Source organism: Larus michahellis, chromosome 6, assembly GCF_964199755.1.
Source record: "Larus michahellis chromosome 6, bLarMic1.1, whole genome shotgun sequence".
Classification (NCBI taxonomy): Eukaryota; Metazoa; Chordata; class Aves; order Charadriiformes; family Laridae; genus Larus; species Larus michahellis.
The window spans coordinates 43,439,391-43,463,640 of NC_133901.1; the positions used below are offsets into that span (position 1 = coordinate 43,439,391).

Here is a 24,250-nt window from a genome sequence, read left to right on the forward strand (position 1 = left end):
TTGTGCGTTTGCCTGGGTGATGGTTAGATGATGAAGTCCTGCCTGGAGAGCCAGGTGTGCAGGCAATGGAGCTCAAAAACACTGGAGACTGGCCCAGGGCTCACCCCTCCTGTGTTTTTACACCAGTGTAATGCCAGTTGCTACAGGGGACTTATAGTGTGTGTTGGGTCAAATAAAACATAGGTTATTTGAATAAGCTTAAAAAAACCTAAAGAGATAAAATCAGGTAGTATGTAAATAATTTCCATGGTATTATTTGTTTAAAAATGACCGAGAGAATCTAGAGAACTTCCCATTGGGGTGAAGAACAGGACTTCCTGGAAAAGGGACCTCTGGGATCTACCCCTTCACTCCAAGGGGGCCTGCAGGCACGGCTCCAGTACTACAAATAGTTGAGCTGGGCTATCAGGTACTCTGACCAGCCAATATACTCTGCTGCTCAACAGCATTTATTGGGTGGGGCAAATTCACTCTAACGCTTCAGTATTTCTGCCTGCATCCATGCTAACTTCTTCAGGCATAGCTTAGGCCCCCTTACATGGGATGGTAGTATATATGCCATGTGTTGTGCTTGACTGTCAAGAGAAGAGCATTTCCAGCAAATGCACTCTAATAAGGCTTTTTTTTCTCTGTGGTTTCATCTCTGTTTAATAAACATTTTTGTTTGAATGAGAAAGCAAATGAATTCTGCCACAGTTCTCCTTTCTGCATCATTGTACGTAGAACATAATGTGGGCTAAGGATAAAAGTGCTGTGGAAGCATCTTTTGGAAATACTGACAGCAAATGCTTGGTAAGAAGTGAGCTCATGTGTAGCACGCAAATTGTGTTTCTGAACAGTGATTAGATTAGGCTCTTTTTGAGTGAATTTAAGCAAGTTAAGAAATATAGAAAGGTATAAAAAAAGAACACCCATTTACCTGATTGTTACAAGCAACAATGATGTGCTCTGGTTCTGGCATTATGCTGCTTTTCTGGGCCACGAGGGTATCTTTGGTATGTCCTGGAAGACGATAGGAAGAAAAGAGTCCATAGTATTGCTTCATACAGAGAGGATGACCAGACAGCTGTCCACGAGCAAAATCAACAGGTAAAGCATGGCTGGAGAGAGAGAAGGAGAAAAACAAAGCCAGAGGAAAAGAGGGGAGAGAGAGACAGAAAGGAAAAGAAATCTAATCTGTCCTTTGTTCTGTTACAATTAGATCAGGTATAACACAAATTGAATAATAAAATGAGATTACAGTATAAGGGAAATAGATGAATTCCCATACCAAAGTTAAATACATCATTCCTGGCAGCTTCATGCATACTCGTTAAGCAATTGCATTATCATCTAGTGGAAATGGAAAGAATAGCAGGTCACAAGCAGCTTTGCAATGTGCGTGGAAAGCCTGCCTAGATGGGACCCCGGAAACTTGCCAGGATGAAAGTCAGCAGAAAGCTGGAAAAGACATAGCACCTTGAAAAAAGTACTGATAAAATTCATGGCAAATCACAGTGGCCCTGTACTGTGCGCAGTGGTTACAGGGTGGGTGAGAGGGCCTTGCCTGATGAACAGGATCAGCTGGGGCAATACAGAGGGCGTTTCTGTTTTCCACAGAGCCTTACTTATGTGCTAATCCTTACTTAGACTTACAGGGGAATAAGTGCTGAAAACCTATTCCGCTTTTATTGGAAGGCATATGAACACACTACCTCTGAAAAGGCTTCTTTAGTGGCCACAAAAAAAAGAGAAGTTATCACAATTATGATTATGGATTGTAAAACATCCTGCTGGCACTGCAGCAGGAAATAATGGTGCTGTTGCTTGGGAGAGGCTGCAGACACTACAGGAGGAAGAAGATCCTGTGGTGCAGAGGTTTCCCCTCAGCAAAAGAGGACTAAGCTTCCAGCCTGACAGAGAGGGGCAGGGGCAAAGAAGCACACAAGGAGGGTTACTGTCATACAGCTGATATGGGGTAACGTTTTATGCTAGTTTATCTTGTTTAACTGTCTCTTTAGAACTGTTGCAGTTCTAAACCAGGGATATTCACTTTAGTTCCTGACTCAGATTCTCTGTGTCACTTATTTCCTTGTACAGATGCTTAATTTTTTTTGTTCCTTATCAGCAAAGCAGGGTTATTTGTGTTCTCCTACATTTTGCATAATGCAGAAATCCTTATGTTTAGCAGAGTTTTAAAGAGCATCTATGATGATCAAAAATATTGGAATAGCATGGTATATTTATATAAGACAATCTGTAATTATAGCAGTTAAGAAAGGGGTCATTAACCCTGATAGCACCAGAAAATCTCGTACTGATTTAGATGTCTGTGTAGATCGTACAACTCTTATGTGAGCAAGTTAGGTTTTGTTTGAAATATTTAGTCTTGGCATCGGGATGGAATATCTGCACAGTTTAGTTACTAAACACATGGGTTTGGGCTGGAATATTGTGCATCTGTATGTGGGATGATCAAGAGAAGCTAGCAGTATACTCGCTGGTACAAGTCCTTAACAGCAACAAGAAACTGAAAATGTTACAATTATGGTGTCATCATAATGATACAGGAGGGGTGATAAGCAAACAGTAAAAATATTGAAGACACAGTGAGGAGTTAAATGATTATTGATTTAAGGCAAGCAAATGTGATCACAGGAGTCTTTGGATCTAAAGTAGCGAGGTCAGAATATTAAGAATGTAAATTGTCCTTTGTCTGAGCAATGTGGTTTCTTTAGCTCATCTCAGATGGTGTCATATAAAGATGCAACAAACTACATTAGTATGCAATAGTACTTCACAGCAAGTCAGTGCTGGTGTATGCAGTCACATGGCATATCTTGGACAAAGGCACGTGTTCTTAAATAAGTACCTCTCCTATACTTTCTGAGTAGCTGTCAGACTTTTGAAGTGAAAAATCAAACAGCCCCTTCCTGTTTCTTTTATCTAATTTAGAGATAATAGGGACTTTGTTGTTTGAATATGGACTTTGTCTTCCTCATCCAAATAAGCATTGGTTAAAGCATATCACATAGGCCTCTTGTATTTCCAGACAGGAAAATGACCCCTTCCCCACTAGGGTGTGGTATCTGTTGTGCTTGGCTCTGCACTGTTGCTATTGTTTCGGGAATAGTGATTTCAGCAATAAACTTGGAACATACTAGGTGAGGTTAAGAAGTGCTACAAAAAATGCTGTTATGAGCTACCTCATACATGACCATGAATCATGGATTTCCCCCATGTTTATATAGAGAAAGTAACAATGGCATAAGCAACTTATTTTTACTAGCCACTGAACCAGCCTGTGTGTGATGAGGCTTCCTTCTCCTGGTAGGATGTGTTATTTCTTTTTTGGTGGGAGGAAGGCCAGGGGGCTGATGTTCTCAATGGAGGGTGCAGTACATGAAGGGGGTGCAGCACCCTGGCAGGGGTCTGGTGCTGGGGAAGGTGTGCCGGCTGTGTAACCGCAGTGCTGCTGCTCTTTGGGTCTGGGGACCACAGGCTCCCTCAATAGCTCTCTTCAGTAGATTGTGTGTGGCCTTTGGGCTGCACTGCATGTGCAAGAGTGTTGACTACCAGGCATCAAAACCTGTTAGATTGCAGTAATAAAGCAGAAAGTGCATAAAAAATTGCTGGAGCGCTTGCCCTGAAGCATGATGGAGCCCCGGCCCTGCCAAATGGTGGAGAGGTGCAATGCAGCCTGACTTTGGGCACGTTAGAGCACCCTTGAATCAGAAGCCCTGCAGATAATCAAGCAGCAGCTCTCCTTCCAAGCTACTTACGTGTCCAGTAAGGCTTTATAGTCTTGCACTCCTGAAATGAGATTGGCAGCAAACCTGCAAGTAGTAGATAGAAGTGACATCAGTCTTTTGTCATTCAGCAACACTGGGCTGTTTCTGAGAGACAGAAGAGAGCCTGAATGATTGATGACACAGCATAAGGAGAGAAAGTCTTCTGGCTTGGCAAGAAGAGCCCCCCACCCCCACCCAAAACCTGAATTAATTCATGTCAAGAGAAATATGAAATCCTAGAGATGGTCCTTTCAAATGGTTAAACAGACTACCACAGGAGGAAGGCTGAAAGCATTTATTTAGAGAATGAGAGCAGAGGCTGAATATTTAATAGGATCCTTAACATGGGTTTCAATATCAATACTCATAAGCTGTCCAATTTATTAGAGTACTTCCTGTCCTAAGCAGATACTCTTTCTGCAGAGCTGTGGACAGGTGTATTATTTCCTGACACTGCCCATTTGCACTGTGTCTGAATGGGAGGCTCTAAGAAAAATATTTCCTCGTTAAAGCACATACATTAGAAAATGCAAAGTGGAGGTTTTTCGAAAGCTGTGTGCACAATAAATTTGGTCAGTAATGAATGGAAGCATTTATAGTTATGTTTAAAGTAAAAAGACACATTGTCTATGCAAAATGTTAAAATAATACATATGCAAAATGTTAAAATAATACATATTGACTTAAAGGTTCTGGCTGTTTTATAATAGCATAAATTCACATGCAGTTAATTCTTTCAGTAATGAGCAGCTAGAGAGTACTAAAAGCAAAGAGGAAAATTGTACTATATGAAGGTAGATTTGATCTGGTTTACTGTTTTAAAAGGAGAAAATGTTTTGGCAAAGGCTGAAGAACAGAATCCCATTTTAAGGGTGTCTGGAGAGGTATATTCTGTGCTTGGCTGCCTGTTTACCTTTTCACTTTTTAAATTATTGTAATTGCCCGCAAGAGCTCAAAGGAGAAAGGTCAGTTCAGGGCTGGGAAGGATGGGACTGAAGGAACAGTGAAGAACAGTGTTCTTGGAGAGGAATGGTTTCTGAATTCTTATTCTTAGATCCCCTGGGTTTCTGGTGCCCTTTTGGGCACCTGAGAGGGACAATTTAATGCCAGCACGGCCTTTTCAGGTTGCAGGCTGGATATGAGTCATAGTGATAGCATGTAAAAGATTGTTTTTCTTTAAACAATGTGTCAGAAATTAGTATTTTTTGTTTCCATCACAAAATGGTTTACTTGAATTACACAATGAAAAGATTTGCAAATATTCCTTTAAAAAATACAAATCCTATGGCATTTTGTTTTCATGCAATAAATGTAATAGCAATGCCACTTTTATTTCTGAATATCAGTATGAGTAACTCCAGAAACACTGCCCTCAGTCAGCAGGCCTAGTAGGAAATCATTTAATGGTTACAGCCCTTATTTTTTAATGAAAGCTGATTGTCTTTTTGCAAAAGCAGTACAGTTAAAATATCCTTTCATTTAGCAAAAGCTGCAAAGTCGTAGTACATTACCTCAGCTGGTCATTTACATCCTTGAAATACTGACGAGCAAAGATTATTGCTGGGCTGGAATTGACTGGAAGAGCTAGCCGGTTGTTGAGGTACATGTCATCCAGCCAGTAGTTAAACACCTGAAGGAAGGGAACATGAAATCTTAAAGCTATGAACAACATGCAGAAAGGCAATCCGGGCGTGAGGGGGTAGTGCTTGGTGCTTCTGGTGTCAGGCGTGGGCTCTGATTAATGGAGCCACTGAGCATTTTCAGTCTGGGATCTGTGACCTCAGCTCAGCTGAAATCAGCCACAATTCCATAATCCTGTTTTTCAATCAATGGCAATTTGCAGTGTGTTCCATTAAAAAGTAAACAAGACCCATATTGTGGTGGTTTGGGTATTTTCTTGTTTGCTTCTCTCTGCAACAAAAAAATGTTGGAGTACAACATGCAAACTGCTGACGCTTGAATAGTAATTGAGATATATTTAAGAGATGGACAGAATTTTATTAGTGATGCCTTTCCTCAGGGGGCTGCACATATTTGTCAGTTTGCCAAGATGCTCTGTTGCTAGCCATCAGACACTGTCCTGTGGCAAGATAGAGTGGGAAAAGAATGTCCCGAGTCTAATGGTTCAGTCCTTCACATACTGGCATGTGGATAGGGCCCCTGGGGAACTCCCTCTGTGTCCACTGACACAAATACAGATTACTGATGCTTGACCCAGACAGACACATGTATTAAATTTCTAACCATTTTTATTGAAAACACAGATATATGGTAACCACATTCCTGTATGTCTGAGCAGAGCTTGAAGAATCATTATTTGGAAAATTGAGGCTTTCATAAAATGATCAAATGGTCTTTCTGAGTTTAGCAGGCATGCTTTGCATATAGTAACTATAAACAACAAAATTATGCAAAAAGAATTATGAATGCATGCATCAGTTGAAAAAGTTTTCCTCTGAGATATTTCATTGCTGTTAGAACAGATGCTTCCCCCACAGTCTCTGGAGTCTTCAGGAGAACAGGCTAGAGCTGTACTCCTGGCAAGTTAAATTCCAAATCAAAACATTTCTTGTTTATCTTAAGAATCAGGTATTTAATTTTAATAACCAGTATTTAAAGTTGAGATGTTTCAGAAAACGCTTGTACATCCTTCCTCTGTAATTTTCATGCTGTAAGTGGTTAAATGAACAGTAGTCTCCTGGAACACTATTTGTTATCAGGAACACTAAGCGATGGTTAATTTAGCCACCAAACCCATGAAATTCTATGATCAGAATATAACAATTATAAGTTCAGAAATTAAGCACTGCTTTTAAAATAAAAGCACTGCCAGTACTGTAGCCTTTTTTTTTTTTGTGCCTATAGCAGCAATTTGATGGAGTTTTCTTGCGGGTCACACAGCTGAAAAGTTAAGGGAGAACCACACTTCACTGACATCAGTAGCAAGTCTGCAGGATTTCACTGAATCCATGAAACCATTCAGTGTTGCTCTGTCTTCCTGGGATGGAAGGACTTCAATAAAATCAGTGTCTCTACTTTTCAGCTGCCATATTCTAACATGGTTAATGCAGGCAGGATGACCTATGACTTTGTGGAATGATATCTATTTTATCTAGGCCTTATTTAATTTTCCTGTCTTGGGAAGCAGAAAGCTGGACTTTTTTAAAGGCTGAGGTCTCAGCATGGTCTGTGTGATAGATATATATTTATATGTATACATGTCTGTATACATAGTCATACATATTCAAAGTAAATTCAAAGTAAATACTTCAGGGTAACTACATTGGTATGGTGTGACAATGAATGGCAAATAATAGTTTAATTAAAAAAGAGTAATTCCTATCCTAAAGTATTTAATTCCAGAATAATTTGACTGAATCAGAGCTTCAGCTAGATGGGCATGCAAGGCACTTTTTATAGCCCTATCAGAAAGCATTTTTCATTTTAATAAAAACTCTAAATCCTGTTACAAAAGTGAAAGGAAGAAATTACATCCAAAAAGGATGTAATGTAGTGCTTCCTATAAGTAGAGCTGACACCTGTGTGCATGCACTTGAGGTGCATGAATTCTCTCATTTATGTCAACAAACTGTTGATCTGAAAACGTAATGACATGGATTTTGACATGGTTTGAAAATTGTAGCCTAATATGTCTGAAATACCCATTCCCTTTGGTAGAATCTGATGTCACCCCTGTTTGCATTGACCCACTGAAAGAAAGCAGCAATCACATATAGAACATCACAAAGAGTTTGTAAATGATCATCATCTACCACAGAAATTATTTTTCTAATCTGCATTTGCTTACCCAGTTAGTTGTCTTTTCCCTTCTTTCCTCGAGGATTTGCTGCAAGGATTCTCCCACACCTCCTGCAATTCCAAACTGTTCCACGATGACCTCGGTCTTTCTAAATTGCTCCTCTGGCACCAAGTGTTTCATGCACTGTAAGTACATGCGTAAGGTCTGTTGCAGTGGTGGGACTGGAAGTTTTGGCACTACCTAGTCATTAAAAAAAAAAAGAGATTAGCAAGTAATTCTACTTGTTTCCAAACTGCCCTCTTTTTTCTCTTTTTTTTTCTTCTTTTTTTTTTTATCTGTTTCTGATTAATATATTGCATCCCTTCCTTAATCCATTTATTCTGTTTTAGCAATTGAGATGCCTGATTACTGCAAATTAAATTGTGTGACTCCAGCAGACTCTAATTAGGTCTTAAAGTGCCTGGATTTTAGGACATAGTATGCAGTTGTACGCAATACTGAAGCAGTGCTAGCTCTCCAGTAACTCTATTTGTAGGCCTTTGGCCAATGAGGATTCCAAATGGATAGGCGAGGAAACTAGTGGAAAACAGGAGAATATTCCCTGGTAAAAATTCTAGAAATCCTAGGACAAACAGGCAGATAGTCAGGATGCAAGCACATAGTCTGAGCTAGACTCTAGGAAATTTTCAAACACATTAGAGTATAATAAAATAATGCATTAAGAGAAGGTATTTCAATAGGAAAGAAGTGCATTTAGCTTGTGATTACTAAAACCGTGGGTTAATACTTGTCTGATAGGTAATATGACTGGTTATAAAATTGCAGAAATAGAAAATGTGCAGGTCTACCTGTTTATTAGCACTGACTACATACAGTTTTACCCTGCCAAATGTCTGCTGTCAGCCAGTCTGGAGCCCTCCTAGAAGGCTTGATAAAACATTTCTGCTTACACTTGCTTTATTCTTATCCTGCTTGGAGCAGGAAACCAATAGTATCTGGGAAGAAAACAATTTCATGCTGTCCATGCAATTAAGCTTCCTTTAGTTTTTAATGTTGAATTAACCAAGTGAAGTGTAATTAGTCACTTAAAAGCCAGAGGAATTACGGGGGCAGTGGGAAAATCAAGCAAGGAGGTAATCCACAAAAGACGGAAAATTCAAGAGGCTGTGATGCTCTAGGCATGGTTCCTCAGGGAGGTGAACATGTCTCCCAGTGGAGAAACTGTCATCTAATTCACCTGTGCATGTTCATTAGTGGTTAGTGTAGACCATAAACTTTTGGAGGGTTTATTTCTCTAATTTAATATTTTGCCTGTCTCCTAAAGCAGATAAAGTTCAGATTTTTTTACTAGCTCTTGATGTAAAGACATTCATTTTCACAGGATCGCAGGACCATAGTGTGAGAGATGTCTAGCAGTCACTTAGTCCCACCTGCTGCTCAGAGGAAGGCTAGCTGCAAACTCCTTTGTTAGTGCATGCAGGGAAGGAGGGGGGCAAAGTGCTCTGAACAGAAGGCAGGGAGCGGGTGTCCTCTGAGCTCAAATACCAGCTCTGCCTTTTGACATCCAGCGAAAAGTCAGTGCTGCATTATGTTTCCCTATCTAGAAACCAAAGATTTCAGATACTCCTAAGAAGTGTCACAGGATTACCTGTTATTAATGGAAATGCAAATCTAATTTAGCCTGTAATGCACCCTGGATCTCAGAAATAAAAGAATGGTAATTCTACAGTTTCAAGCTATGTTTAGTCAGGGCATATCTCTTCTGTCATTGATTTCTTGGTCAGTGGAAATAGATGTGCCAAATAGTATTTCTTTCAGATACCTGGCTTTGTTCCCATCTTTCTGGGTAAGGTTACAGTACAGTTCATGACTCTGCTTAGGAAAAAAGCTTTAAACCCAAGGGATTGATTACTTACAGGCATAAACATCTGTCATCTTTTCAACCAGCTTGAAAATGAATCATATGTGATAGTTTGATAGTTCTCTACTATTAAGAAATAATTATATGCCATCTCGGACTGTGTAGTAATGCATCTGCTGTTGTGTAATAATATTTTGCTTACTGGAATTCTTCACAGGATGTTTGAAGGAGTGATTTGGATGTGAGAAGCACTAATGTTAGATCACAGTTCCTGATTATAAGCTGCTGCAGCCCAACTAGTGTTCCCTGAAATGAAGAAATGAGCTCTGGAACAGAGGTTGGTTTACAATCATTATATTAATTTACATTAGTTTACAGCATTAAAAGCTGTTAAGTCATCTATCTTCAACCTTTTGTTTTTCTTTTTTTTCTTTCTGTTTTCCTGGAAATAGTCACTTACTGTCTCATCTTTACTGCATGTGTCTTTCTCTTTCTTCTGCATGTTTTTTTCTAGGACAGGCATTCCTGCATTTCTTTTGATATCTTTTGTTGAGTACAGAAATTGAAGCCACTTGGGGGCACTTATGGAGCCTCACGCCTCAGTTCTGGAAATAGAAAAGATTTAAAGTCCAGTCAGTACCCATTATTTACTACCACAATGTACATGGGGAGTATTCCCTGCGCAAGCACACACAAAAGCTTCAGAATGCAAAACTGAAGAGAAATAGGAGTACAACATTCAAAAGTAGCTGAACTGAGCCCTGTGGAGATTGCTTTGACATTCTCTTTGTCTCATTTTGCTATAAATTTCTTTGTCCAGAACTATCTGATGCACATAAATGGTTCCTTCTCAACATGGTTTATTTTGTCACTCTAATTTACTTCAATTTACTTCACAATGCATTGTGCCGTGATCTGCACGTTTTGTATTAATGTTTTATGTTAGCTGGAGGAAAGAGGTGACTTTTCTTTCAATGTATTTATGTCAACACAGGTAATAGTGGTTGCAGTTTTCTATCTAAGGATCTTCTATGTCCTCCTCTTACCATTTTATATGAAAGCACTGCAGTCTTTAAATGTATTTGTCATCGCATGGTTCCAAGGACACAGTGAGGTGCTGTCATCTCCGTGTTAAAGATGTGGAAAGGAGCTTGATGGAAACGTGCCTTTGCCCCCTGCAGGCTAAAAGCTCGCAGGGTGCCAGTGCTTTGGGGCATAGTTGTAGCTGTGAGACCCGGTAAGCCTGCCTAGGTTGGCAGGCTGGCTGTGGGCGGACTGGGAGGGGAGGCATACACTGCATTTCAGCTGCTTCTCACAGCAGTCTTCCCAAATAGCATATACCTATCCAGGGAGAGAGCTTAACCTGCCAAAAGTCACTGAAGTTATCTGTGACAGAGCAAACACTTCCACTTGTGGCTCTCTGGTATTGTGCTTATCCTGGTTTTTACTTCTAAAGGTGCCTCTTATTCATTTTCTGTACAAGAATAAACTATATGGTGCACATATTTCTTCCAATGTAATAGTGCTCACACCAAGCAGTTGTCCTTCAATTACAGTGGTACAGCTAAAGCAGAGTAAGTTCTGTGTGTTCATTCAGGTCTTGATGGATCACGGGGTGGGTTTTTTTGTTCGTTTTGGGGTTTTTTTTTAAATTACTTTGTGTGTATGCAAAATATAAAACACAGCATGTGTTAGACTAAGTAGAAAAGAATGTCATATTTCCTTTCTGAAACCCTTAGGACACTTGAATTATTTCTAAAACAGCTTTTAAAAAACAATTTGGATAAAAACCTACAGTGTATGAAAGTGAAGAGTTTTGGTTAGCAACGGGCAGGGATAGCTGTGCATTATTCCTCTTCTGAGGAACTGGCTTGGCTATTCCAGCCTTGTGGCTTCTGCATGGCTCTGCCAATGTGTATGTGGTCGCTGACATCTTGTGCTGATCCTGTCCTCTCCCTGTCCTGCACTGGCTGCCAGTGGGGCCATGTGCTGTGAAGTAGGTTGGATAAGGTTGAGAGATGTCCCTGGGGCCCTGCAATGAGCCACACAGCAAACTCATGTTGATCTGTCATCTGCTCACTATTTCAACCCAGGTGAGAGACAATTTCCCTCGTGGAAAGGCCACGTTAACCCGCTGTGCTGCTCCGCTCCCTCTCGTGTGCTGTCCAGGTCTCATCGCTTAGCCCTGTGCTCTACTCCAAGCAACACAGGTTCAAAGCACTTCAAATAATGGACGTGTCCTGTAACTCTGGGAAGACTGGGGCTTTCCCAGTTGTTTGTGGGCTGGCCTCGGCTCACCACCTGTGTTCAAATACAGAGCCCCTAAATCTGTATTTCCCTAAAGAAAAAATCCTGCCAGTATTCTTCTCACTGGGACTTTTGTTCTTTCGTTCCTTACCTTTTTTTGTCAAACTGAAATATGGAGTCACACCAACCACACATCCCTACTGGCTCTGTGTCTGTGGGAAATGCTACTAATAACAGACTCACGTATCTGTAAAATCAGTGTGATAAAGGGTTTGGAGATGGTAGGCTGAACTATACTTTTCTTTGTCATGGGGATGAACTGAGGCTTTGTCTCTGGTTCAAGTGCTGCCAGCTTAGCATCATGCCCATTGCTGTATTTGCTTAATAAAGGACAAGGAAACTGGCACAAGAGAAAATCCTGCAGAAATTCAGGAGGACTTAAAAGTTACTCACTTGGATGGCTCAGAGGTCCATTGTCAAAGTTATTAAGAAAAAAAAAATAATCCTAGCTTTTTTTATTTACAGATGGCTTAGCTGGAGGGCTGGGGTGAGCAGCTTAGCAGGGTGGCTGCAAGTCACGGCAGGCTGGGGAGCCGGGTGGCGTTCCCCACAGCTCAAAGCATCAGCTCAAATCCACAAAAAAAGGCACTGATCTCTCCGTTAGCACATAGCAGAGGATGGAAATAAGCCCCTGTGCTTATACTCCAGTTCTCCATACACTGCGGACTCAGGAAGCAGCTTGTGGTATATAACGTCGCTAGGGCATCACACTCAGCCCCCATCTATTCATCCTCACTCTTAGTGTTATCAAGAAGATAAGAAAGATAAGCTTAAAGCTCTCAGGAATCTATGCTTAAAGTTAAGAGCAATGTATGCATTATCAGGAACAGATGTGTGAAGTGTGCTCTGCTATGGCCGTTGACGTTAGGAGCGGAGCCGGGAGCCGCCCTGTCGCCTCCCGTAAGCTCCCTGCGGGCCGCCGCAGCGGCGGGGTCCGTCGCGGAGCGCTCTCGCTCCGCCGGAGGCTGCCGGCGCGCCCCAGCCCCGGCGGAGCCCCTTCCCTCCCGAGCCGCTGATCCGTGGGTGGGTGCCGCCAGCGCCGCGGAGTTTGGCGAGGGGAGCCCGTCCGGCTCGGTTCCGCGGAACCCGCCGCCCCCGCTCCCGGGCCCGCTGTTTTCCCTCCCCGGCACTTGTAGCCGCGCCGTCGGGGCGCGCAGCCCGCTCGCCCATACCTGCTCGTCGGGGCGCTCCGCAGCGGCTGCTGGGCGGGCTCCGCGCGTCGCGACGGCTCTGTCCAAGGTACCACCGCCTCCTCAGCGGCCAGGTCCCCTCTGGGCGGGGGCGTGCGGAGCGCGGCTCGTCCCCGCCGCTGCCTGGCTCCTCCCCGCCCGGCCCGGCCGGGCCCGGCCCTGCCTGCCCCGCCCGCTGCGCGCAACAGGCGCCACCGCCCTCCTTCCGCGCGCGGGCCGCCGCGCTTGTCTGGCCCCGTCTGCAGGCTGTGCCGCGCCGTCGCACCGGCGCCGGCTCGCCCCATGACGGCTGTGTCCCGGGAGGGCGGGCGGGAGGTGCCGGGCAGAGCCGGGATCACCCACACCCGTACCGCTGTCGGGGTCAGACGAGAGGCTCCCCGGCGGCGGCGGCAAGGGGAGCCCGTGAGGGTTACAGCTTTCGGTGACCCGCTTTACCACGGGGGTTGTCACCAGTGTCGAGCAGTGTCGCGGCGGGGCATCCTGCAGCTGCTGAAAGCTCCGTGGCCAAGGGGGCGGGCGGCGCTGCCGGCACGGCGGCCGGGGGCGGCGGCGGTGCCGGCGGCGGTGCCGGCGGCGGTGCCGGCAGGGGCCCGGGCGCTGCGGGAGCTGCCCTGGGGCCGGCAGCGGGCTGTGCCGGGGCGAGAGCGGCGGCGGCCCCGGGGAGGCTGACCAGCGGAGGCGTCGCCGGTGCCACTTACCGCAAGGAGGGCGGCTGCGATTTAGGGAAGCGGGGCTCAGCTCCTACTGAGGTGCCAATCGCTCTTTCGCCAAACCCGCCGTGCCGAAGCACCGCCGCAGTGCTGTCGTGATATGTGCGCATCCTGAGCAGCGACTCGGCTGCCCCGACGGGAGCTGCAGCGCGGAGGGGCCGCGCCTCCCGCGCAGCTCGGCGGAACCGAGGAGCGGTTTCTCCGCGGCTCCTTCGCGGCGCCCAGCTCTCCAGGGAGGGGTGGGAGCTCTTCAATAGTTGCTGTGTCCGTTTATGTATTTTTTCCCCCCTCTTGAGATGATAAGTCATTTATTTTGTTTCCTAATGAGCTAGGAATTTAAACAAACGATTTTATTTTATATCAAGATAAATTTACAGTGCAAAATATGCACCCTGGTTCTATTGTGGTTGGATCGAAGGTTTCCACTTTTTGCAAAGCTTTGAATGAAACACTTCACCTATCTTTTGTTTTGTTTAATCCCTGTCGGCTACCCTGAGGTGGGCACATTGCAATTGGGGCAGCATTCAGCACCAAGAAAGGCTTTTACCAGTGTTGTGTCTCTAACTGCTGGTAGTGTAATTTTTGGAATAATCGGAAATTGAAATTAACGATTGTGAGAATTAAAATTAAATTCGCGTGAGAATACAAGGAGTTGGTTTTAGGCGATCGATAGCATGTTTGCAGTGCGATGTTGTTTGCTTGGACCCGTTAACATATGTTTTAAAGAATGAATGAGAACATTTTGTACCGGGCTTTTCTCCTGGGCAATTTTGGTAACCGATGAGGTTTCTGTTACAAGGAATTGTTACCGTAGGGGTTACACTGAGCACAACTATCTTCCCTCCCTCAAGCAGCCCTCAACAATGAAACAAAGACAATCGATCCCCTTCAATTCCATTTATTCAGATCGTATTATTCTTGTAGTTTGGACTTCAACATAATACAGCATATTGCACTTACCAGAGAGCAGCACAAGAGAGAGAAAAAAAAGTACAATACTTCAATTTATTCCCAAGGAAGAGTAAGACGTTGTAATAGTTGTTGCTCTTCTTAAATATATGAAACCAACTGAAAATCTAAGTATATGTACACAAGATTTACTAAGTCCCTGAATATGCCATTCAAAATTTTACACAGACTTTTTTGCTTTTATTTTTTACAGAGATATACAGTATGTCACACATAGTTTCAGCTTGAGAAAACTTTGCACAATTATACCCCACCTGTGAGGCTGTTGGGTTTTTTGTTTTGTTTTGTTGCTGGCGCTTTTTTTTGGAAGGATCCCACCCAGATTTATGCCAATGATTATTCAGATAACTTTCTTTAGGATTGTCCCCTCTATTTCCCACCTCCACCTTGACAGAATGCTGAAGGAAATACTGATTAAAAATAAGTCTAGAAGAAGAAAGCCATTACATCATGACAAAGGTTAAACTGTATATATTGCACGTTGGTACAGAAACATAATGCAATAACACTTTCATCCCCCCCCTTTTCATTTCTCCCACATGCCCCTCCTTGCTCCTGGGGCTGGGATGTGTGGGGGAACCTAACTGTACTCATAGTCTGATGAGTCCTCCTCGGACACCCCTGTCAGGTCTCTGCGGTAGGAGTCCATGCTGTTCTCCTCCATCTCACCCACTGGCCGGAGGCTTTTCCCCATGCCTTTGCACTCCTCCATTTTGATGGTGTCATAGAGTCCCTTAGGTCCTTCTTCAAGGAGGATGTTCCTCTCCGAGTGAGAGGGTTTCATTTGGCAGACGTTTTTGAGGAAGAGGAGGACAGGGGCATAAAGCACATTGGCGAGCCCCATGCCCAGGTTGAGCTGTGCGAAGCCCATGGTGTGCACAATCTGGCCGGCCACGATGGGCCCCAGGGCATACGCCACAGAGTAGGAGATGTCTGCAATGGCATAGACACTGCCATAGACAGAGACGTGGCGCACGTCCACCAGGAAGGCCAGGGTGGGCAGCAGGGCCGTGTCCACCAGGGCGATGCCAAAGCAGATGCCGCAGAGGGGAATGATGACTTGCCCAAAATTCCTGCAGGCTGGTACCAGGCAGGAGCTGGCGCCAATGATGGCCATGCCCAGGGCCCCATAAAACCACTGGAGGTGGGGGTACGCGGCAGCCAGCCGGACGGTGACGTAGACACCCAGCACGTGGGGGAAGAAGGCGGGGAGCCAGGTGAGGCCCACCTCCCACTCGCTGGCCCCCATGGAGTCCTTCATCCAGTTGGCGATGGTGGGCTCCAGGAAGGCCAGGGGGATGTTGCAGGTGGCCAGGGCCCCCGCCACCACGGCGATGTAAGGGTCGATCATGAGGCGGTGAATGGGGGTGCCGACGGGCATGTTGGCCCGCGCCCCGGTGGCGCAGGGAGGCGCCAGGGCCAGCAGCAGCAGCCCGTCGAGGAGGCAGACGCAGGCCAGCACCAGGAAGGGCACCCTCTTGCCGGCGAACTCGTAGAGGACGCCGCCGAAGGGGGGGGCGGCCAGGCTGCCGAAGGAGATGCAGGCCAGCGCCGTGCCCAGGGCGCGGCTCCGCGCCGGCTCCTCGGCGTAGCGGTCGGCGATGAGGGCGATGCCGGCCGTGTCGGCGAAGGCCGAGCCCAGCCCCTGCAGGCTGCGCGCAGCGAAGAGCGTCGCGTAGTTCTCGGCGAAGGCGAAGGTGGAGGTGGAGAGGAACATGACGGCTAGCCCGGCCAGCAGCGGCACCTCGTAGCCCACGCGGTCGATGAGAGTGCCGCTGAGCGGGTTCACCAGCAGCTGCAGTATAGCCTTGGAGGCGAACAGCACCCCGATCTGCACGTCCTCATTGCCCCCCGCCGCCGGCGGGTACCGCGCCGGCAGGAGACTCCGGTTGCCGCCGCCGCTGCCGCTCTCGTTGCCCCCCGCGGGCGCGGACGGGCCGGCGGCGCTCCCCCCGCCGCGCATGGCCGCGATGTAGTCGGGGATGATGGGCACGATGACCATGTAGAGCATGTTGTCCAGCAGGAGCGCCACGCACACCACCAGCAGCAGCAGCCGCCGCTGCCGCCGCGCCTCCCCCATGGCGGTGCCCAGCCGCCGCCGCCGCTCGCCCACCGCCTCCGAGAGCCGCGCCACGGCGGCCCGCGCCCGACCCGCGCCCTCCGCCTCCGACATCGTCCTCAGCGCCGCCGCCGCCCCGCCGCCGCCGCCCGCATGGGGCACGGCGGGGGCGGCCCCGCCGCCGCCGCCGCCCGAGCCGCCGCTCACCTCCCGGCGGCCGCCGCCAGCCCGCGCCGCCACTGCCAGGCGGCTCCGAGGGGCCGGCCCTCCATCACCACACTAATAAGCGCCGCGCACGGAAACCCCACCCGCCCCCGCCACCGCGCCGGCCCCGCGCCCCCCCGCAGCCCGCCCGGCCCGGCCCCGCCGCCCGCCCGCCCGCCCTCCGCGCCCCGCCCCGCTCCGCTCCGCTGTACCGCGCCGGCGGCGACAGGTCTGCCCGGCTGCAGTAAGGGGGCTGTGGCGCGGGGCTGCCGCCTGTCCCTGCTCGGCCCGGGGGTGTGCCTGGGGGGGGCGGCGGCCCCACCCCCGAGGCGGGGGCCCGCCAGCAGTTCTCGCCGCCCCGACGGCGCGGCTGCCCGCGGACCCATGGGCGGCGCTGGTAGCGGCCCCGGCTCCCCTGGCAGCCCCCTCGGACCGCTCACTCCGTCGTTTCCCTCTGGGCGTGAACGGCGCGGGGGTAGCGGGCCCGGTCCGACGTGCGCCCGCCGGTGTTGCCGGCAGCGCTCCCGTGTCCTCGCGGCCCTGCGCCGCCGTTGACCCCGGAGGGGCGGTCCGGAGCCCGGCTCGCCTGCAGGGGTCGGCGATTACCGCCTCGGTCCCTGCGCGGTGCGAGCACCAAAAGCCCCCAATGCCCCCACGCCGGGGCCGCAAGGAACCGTCATCTGCTCCCCGGCTGCCCTGTGCCTCCGCGGCGCAGCCCGGCTAACCCGAGCAGCTCGCCGGGACAGCCGGCACAGCTCCGCTGTCCGGGACGCCCCCCCGACGGCGTGGCCGGTCCAGGGCAAGGCGCGGGGGCGGCTGGGGGAGATCGGGCTAACCGGGAACGGGGCTGAGCCCTGCCCTTCGTCGGGGGGTGTTTTATACCCCCGGGGACAGCGCTCCCACCTCAGAGGCCACTGAAGCCACTTTGGAAAGCAGAGAGCGATACAGTAACCATCTTCCTACATGCGTGCATGTCTGTGTAGCAGTCAGACAAAGAGCAGGGAAATAATCTTCAAGTGCAGTGGTATTATCTACTTCCCGCATTTTGCTGCAGCTGGAAACTCTGCGGAGCAAGGGCCCTCACTGGGTGCAGAGGCTTTGGATACTCCTGGCATAAAGCAGAAGGTAGATGTCATTACTCCTGTAGCAGAAATGAGATGAGGGCTGATCCAAGGAGGATCTCTGCAGAAGGCTGTATGAAATAACTGGATCTCTCAGCTGAGCAGTTCCTGAGTAGATGTGGAGTTTGGGCGCCTTCATTTGCTTGCGTAGCTGGGCTTCTGTGGCTGAAAGGGAGATGATTTATCTGTCAGTTTCTGTATCTTGCTCTGTTGCAAGAAAACTGTCCGGATGGACAGAAAGACTTTAAGATAGAACGCTGCATGGAGTGGCATACAGATCCGATTGTGCTTACACAGAAGTGGAGTCTTAAAGCACGCTTAAAATAACAAAACCCCTAGACATCCGTATTTTCATTGTTACCATTATTTGTTATTCACCTACTACCCCACTGTAAAACTGCAGAAATACACTACTGACAACAGGGACAAAGCTGTTGACCTGGGACTCTAAATAAGCTAGTATCCTAAATGCTTCAAAAGATCTTTTCAGACTGTAGAAGGAAAGTGTCTGAGAGAATAGAAGAGTACTATTGGAAGGGTACTGAGCTGAAGGCCATGGCTGCTGCACTTGGCTGCATGGTTCAGGCTACTTGTCACCTGCGAGATGGATTTAGTTGGGAAAAAAATCCCCAAACACTGCAAAGCCCATCCTCCTCTGGTTTCACAATGCCCATCCTCTGTTTCCTCAAACAGACCCTGGGGTAGCAGGCTGAAAATATGCTTCTGCGAGGGACTGTGGGCACAGGAGGATCAGCTCCCAGGATGATAAGGAAACGATGCACCTCCTGTTTGGGATGGATATCACGTTTGCAGTAAGCGGTAATGGGTTGGGGGCAGATATGACTTTGGATCATTGCTGTGCTTCAGTCAGGAGTATTGGAATCTTGGCTCTTACTTGATGAGGCACTTTATTTGATTAAAGTTTCCCTTTTAATCAGAGATATGGCCATTTCCCGTCTCTAAAATGGAATCTGGCTCTGGGGGTCATGTCTGAATAATAAAGGAACTGGTTCTCTTGTCTCAGGGGAGCTAATATCGAATTTATTACCATCAAGGGAAAGCAGAATTATACTTGTAAAATGTTGCATAATAAATTTAGCCTTCTTAGTAAATCAAATCAGCAGATACCCTTATCTGCAAGAGATGCGTCATCGCTACGTGAGCTTCTTTGACTAGACAGAACTAATGGGGAGAAAACGTACCTTCAAGTGTGGTCAAAGTTGATGGACCCACAGTAAATTAAAGTAAAAAAAAAGTCTCCCTGGTGTTTGGCTTAGAAACTCAATTATATTTGGGAAGGAACTTCAGGGTGAGATGAGACAACTTTTAAAATCTTATACTTTTATCCCAAACCCAGAGGAAATGATGCTTATTTGCTTTGAGAGGAGGAATGCAGATGAGGTGATGTACTTCATTTGTCCTTCAGTGCAGAACATGCAGTTTTGGAAAACCACTGTTAATGTCAAGGAGATGGAGAAGATTTTAGGTCTGTATAAAGAACAGAGTTGACTGCACCAGGACTTCTTACCACTTTCTTTGTTCTAGATGCTGTAGATGCAGGAAAATACAGCTCATGATGACTGTTTTCCCATAGAGGAGAATTTATTCTTGAGTCCAAAAAAAAGCCCAGGAAGGGAAATTACATTTAGAATCTTTAAGATTTCAGAAACAACAGAAAATACATAACACACATACGAGCATGTAAACCTACATGTCTGATCATGGTATCACTTCAAGTTAAACATGAGCAGAAAGTGGGGGTTAGTAAGACCAGTTGGTCACACTTCTAACTGTTGCTTTAGTTTAGAAAGAAAGATCTACCAACCTTGGGAATTTTGGAAAAATGAGAAAGGTTTCTCTCCAAACATAAAATAAATCTGAGTAGTTAAACAGAAAAAATTACTTGTGTACAATCTGTGCTTGCTTGTCCTGCTACCTACTGAATTGATAGTCCTTGCTCTTGGGAATGACAGTTGTTTTTGACACTGGATCAGGGTGATTTTACAGAGGGAGAGAGAGAAGCAACAACTGCTGTGATGCACTCTGCTGTCAGGAATGGATTTAAGTTAATCGTGCATCCTTAGGCATCTTTCTTCCACAGGAGAAAAACTTTTTGCTATGAGGAGTCCAAACACAATGAGTCAGAGAGTTAGAGTTCCTCATGTCTGCAAATTATTAATTTTCTTAATAGTCCAAGTACTTAATGTCTGCAATAGAGAGCTTGTCCTCTTAAGGATATGGCAATACTTTTTAGCACTTGGTGCCAAACTAATTGCATGTTTCTTTTCTATTTTTAATTTCTGATTAAAAGACCTGATAATCTAATCCTGCTAAATAGGAGAGGCTCACCTAGTTTGAGAAGTATGCTATAATTTTTAGAAGTGTGGTGGAGGAAAAGGGAGGAAACAGAAGGTAAAGTCCATTTTCAACAACTTAATTTCAAAAGCATTTTTGTGCACAAAATAGTGGGGCTGTCAAGCAGAGAAGAATTAATTATTGCCGTGAGTGGAATTATTGAGAAAACATTGGCTATTTTGCTTTAGCCATTAACATATTCCTGTATGTCAGTGGTAGTTGAGCTTCCTGCCCTTAGCTGGGCACTAAAATCTTTGTTCCCAAGGCAGACAGACACATGGGTGCAGGCAGAAGCACAGAAAGGCACACACAGGAGCTTTGGAGAGCAGAGGAAAGAGGGAATCCTGGCAAGGGCTGGCAAATCTCCATGGCTGGTGGCGTCATGTGGTGGCACTGGGATCGGAGGGAAGGCAGGCAGGGCTTGGTCCTGCTTCGGGATCCCACTGGGCAGGGCTGGTTGGCAGTACTGGCTGGACAAGCCTTAGCGCCTTCAGCCAATGGGGCTTTTGGTGTTAGCGTGAGTAGCCACCAGGCACAACCTTCTGGGGAGACCGTGTCTGTTGTAATTCTCTGTCAAAGCTTCATGTGTGATACAGGTGTGATGAGGGGTGGGGACTGTACATGAAAGTGTGCCTGTCTATTTCTGTAAAAGCTGTGTTCAATAAGGAAAACTGCTCTTTAAAAATGGTTGTCATACCTTTTTATTTTTTTATTTGAGGAATGGTAAATGATCTGCTTGTTTGGTTTTTTGGTTTTTTTTAGTGTTGCACCCGTACTTCATGCTGCTTCACTCTTTGGCAATAATGTTTAGAGAGAGACAGGAAAATAGATAGAAGAGAGAAAGTAATTCAAGGGTTTGTGTCTAAGCTTATGGTAGCTCTAGCAATAGTTGATGTTCTTGTTAGTTGTAATAGACAGTTGTGCAGTTAGAGTTAAAAAAGAGCTATTAAATTATAGCCTGTCTTCCAACTCTGAAAGTATAGGGTATTCTCTACAATAAACTCACGTCTCTACTTCTAAATGGCTGAACAAATGGAGTTTCTACTTCCCCTCTTGGAGAATAATTAGCTGTTCAATAAAATTCACAGCTTGAGTAGTCTCCTAATGTTCAGTTTGGAATTTCTTCTCCTGTTTACTTCCCGTTATGCCTATGTCTACTGTGTGTGCCACCTTAGACCACCCTTGTCTCTTCTTTATCTCCTTGAAACGTTTGCTGTCAGTCTCAGACTAGATGGGGACTACAAATGGTATCCATCTTTGAGATGCAAGAAGCAGCTATAAGATCTGGGAAGATCCTGCTCCTCCCAATGACTGCTTCAGCATCATTTTTGTCCTATTACGTCTTTCGTTGCTCTTTTGAGGAAGCCTATCAAAGTGTTCTCCAATGAATCATGAAAATATTGCTTTTTTCTCAAATTACCTGTTTTTCAGCTTTTCAATTGTAAACATACGGAATCTATCCTTGCTCCAAAACCCCTCAAGTTCATGCATGCACTCATTTCTCATCCAATTTTGCAGGGAGCAGGAACTGAAGAAATGTTTTGATGCTACTGATTCTTAATGCACTTCTCCACTAGCCACTCATGTCGGTTCACCTTTTTAGGCTTTGCTGTAATGCAGATCAAATTCCTCATTAGCTCTTCGTTGCTTAACGGTCTCTCAGAACTAAGACCGCAGGAAAGACATCTTCCACACACTCACAAATAGTTTCTGTGGCTTTAAAACCGGTATCAGATTGGCAATCTGATTTGCTGACAGTTTAAATGTAGGTTTCCATCATGCTGGGCATTCTTCTAGTGCTGGCAACAGAAGAAGGATATTTCAAATAGCCTGTCAGATATTTTGGTTTGGTAATCTGTAAAGTGATCAACATTGTCCCAAGCAGAATGAATTGAATATGAATGTTTTACTTAAATGGGGAGAAAAATCTCTTGGCAAAGAATTAAAAATGTATTTGCAGTATATATTGTATGTGACATATCCCAGTGACAGGATTTCACTTAAAATAGTCAGCCTGTATCTTCATACTATATAAGTGAAATTTCACTGTCAAGAAAAGCTCTGGCATCTGGCAATTTTGTAATGCTTTTCTACAAAATTATTGCAAAGGAGACAACTCTGAGTGAAATATGAAATAGGCGTTAGTGTCTGGAAAAAAACCAGCATGATGTTGTAGCGCATCCTACTTTCCCATGTGACTTAAGAAAATCAGAATAGATAGATAATTATTCAGTGCCTTAGATATTTACTCATGTACATACTTTATAGGCATTTTAGGTGTGGCTGTAGCAGAATCTGTCACTGGTCTTGCACATCTCTTCTCATCCCACTCTTTTGCTCATAAGAAGTTACATTTCCGTAGCTTTCTTCCTTTGCTGTAACATTTTGAATGGCTGTGTCATTTCAAAGTATTGAAAACCCTTGAGAACAAGGGGAGAAATGCTCATTTTTGCAGCACAGATAAAATCAATGGAGACTCAAGCCACCTTGTAGGTACTTGCAGGTGTGTAGTATTAGTATCCACACAAATTTAGGAAAGGAGATTAGGTGTGTATCAGGGCTGGTTCCTCAGAATGGTATTAGGTTGGGTCTTATCCTGCTAGGGATGATGGACTCAGGCTGCAGATGAGGCCAATTTTGGGCTGGGACAAACCAGTGCTGGTTTGAAGCTGCTCTTGGAGTGAGGGCGTGGGATAGATCGAGAGTAAAGACAGAAGAGTGAAGGTAGTGATTTTACAGTGCTTTTTGTCACTTGGAGTATCTGCTGAGATCTCTGTTGTCAGTGCTGCTTCAGAGCAGCATATGGTCCACGTGGCCCTTGTCAGCTGGGTGCCCTTCTTAGTAAGGTATAAAGGGCAGTGGCTCCTGCTGGTGCTTTTAGATCTATCAAAGCAGCCTTTGGTATCTCTGAATAGAGCTGAATAATAATCCATAATTAATAATACATTAGATAGGGGTTTTGGGTCTTTGTTCATCAGTCATCTGAAGGTACTTTTACAGTTGTCTCACTTATTTTGTTTGAAAGTGTTGTGAGTTGCTCTCAGCATGAAGGTTGTTCTCAAAGAACTTGCTGTAAATATAAGATACCTGACATTAGAAACCTGGACTGCACTGACTGGCTTTTGTGGGCTGTGCACCTCCCGTTGCCTCTCTGCCTGGGCTGGAAGCGTGTGGAGTTAGTGCCAATTTCCCCTCTCCTTCCTGGTGTCTCATCCTCAGCATGTCTATGCCTACGCAGGGCTTTAGGAAACCTTTCTTGGGGTCGATGCTTCTGGAGACCCTTGCTGCGTGAGAGCTGGGCTGGTCAGTGGAGCGGTAGGCAGTGCTGGCGTGGCTGGTGCCATGGGGATGTATCCTGCTGCCTGCCCAGAGTGGTCTTGGCCCCCGCTCGGGGGCTTCACGGATGCTGCTAGCAGGCTCTAGGCTGCACAGCACTGATGGAGAGGCATTGCTGACTGTGGCCTGGCAGCAGAAGTCGTCAGATGAGGTAAGAAAACTGTGAAATAGCAGGTTTATCATTGTTACTTAGTTCTGGAAGTGTGTCCCTGCTCTGACTGTGTGAATGTTTCTCCTCTCCAAAGCCTCTCCCGCTGCCATCAATTTTGTCACTTTCAGGCTTTGTCGTATTTGCTCTTCTCTTCTCTTTTCTTGGTTATGTCCAAATCAGCTTCCCCTCTGCTGTGTTTAAAGGGTCTGCGACTCAGTTCAAGAGATCATTTCTGCAATTTTAAATAAATTTTTATATAAGTTCCTCCACTCCCCACCTTGAATCTGAGAAGAGCAGGCCGTAAGTAGAATAATTTTCTTTAGAAGTGCTGAGATTTTTCAGTACATCCAGTAACTTTGCATTTAGAAATTGTACTGAAAGATCTCTGGAGGATTTGCAGACCTGAGGAGATGAAGTTTGTTTGCTAACCCAGGTAGGACTGGCTGGGTAGCAGGAG

At 46.2% G+C, this 24,250-nt stretch overlaps 2 protein-coding genes across 2 annotated transcripts in view; both read right to left on the reverse strand.

Moving 5' to 3' along the window:
• CHAT (choline O-acetyltransferase) overlaps window positions 1–10,036 on the reverse strand; it is a 29,913-nt gene extending 19,877 nt beyond the window's left edge. The window contains exons 1-5 of the mRNA XM_074591404.1: window positions 9,852–10,036; window positions 7,579–7,770; window positions 5,282–5,400; window positions 3,762–3,815; window positions 920–1,100 (exon numbers count right to left, since the gene is read on the reverse strand). Coding sequence (XP_074447505.1) covers window positions 920–1,100; window positions 3,762–3,815; window positions 5,282–5,400; window positions 7,579–7,770; window positions 9,852–9,914 — 609 coding nt within the window. The 5' untranslated portion in view covers window positions 9,915–10,036. The remainder of the gene's footprint in view (window positions 1–919; window positions 1,101–3,761; window positions 3,816–5,281; window positions 5,401–7,578; window positions 7,771–9,851) is intronic.
• Window positions 10,037–14,589: 4,553 nt separating this feature from the next.
• Window positions 14,590–16,740, reverse strand: SLC18A3 (solute carrier family 18 member A3). The gene has a single exon (XM_074592332.1). The coding sequence runs from the start codon at window positions 16,738–16,740 to the stop codon at window positions 15,148–15,150; it is 1,593 nt and encodes a 530-aa protein (XP_074448433.1). The 3' UTR covers window positions 14,590–15,147.
• Between the last annotated feature and the right edge of the window lie 7,510 nt (window positions 16,741–24,250).

Excerpts from the sequence above, each read along its gene's own strand:
- SLC18A3 (XM_074592332.1), bottom strand. The coding sequence starts at position 16,740 with ATGTCGGAGGCGGAGGGCGCGGGTCGGGCGCGGGCCGCCGTGGCGCGG.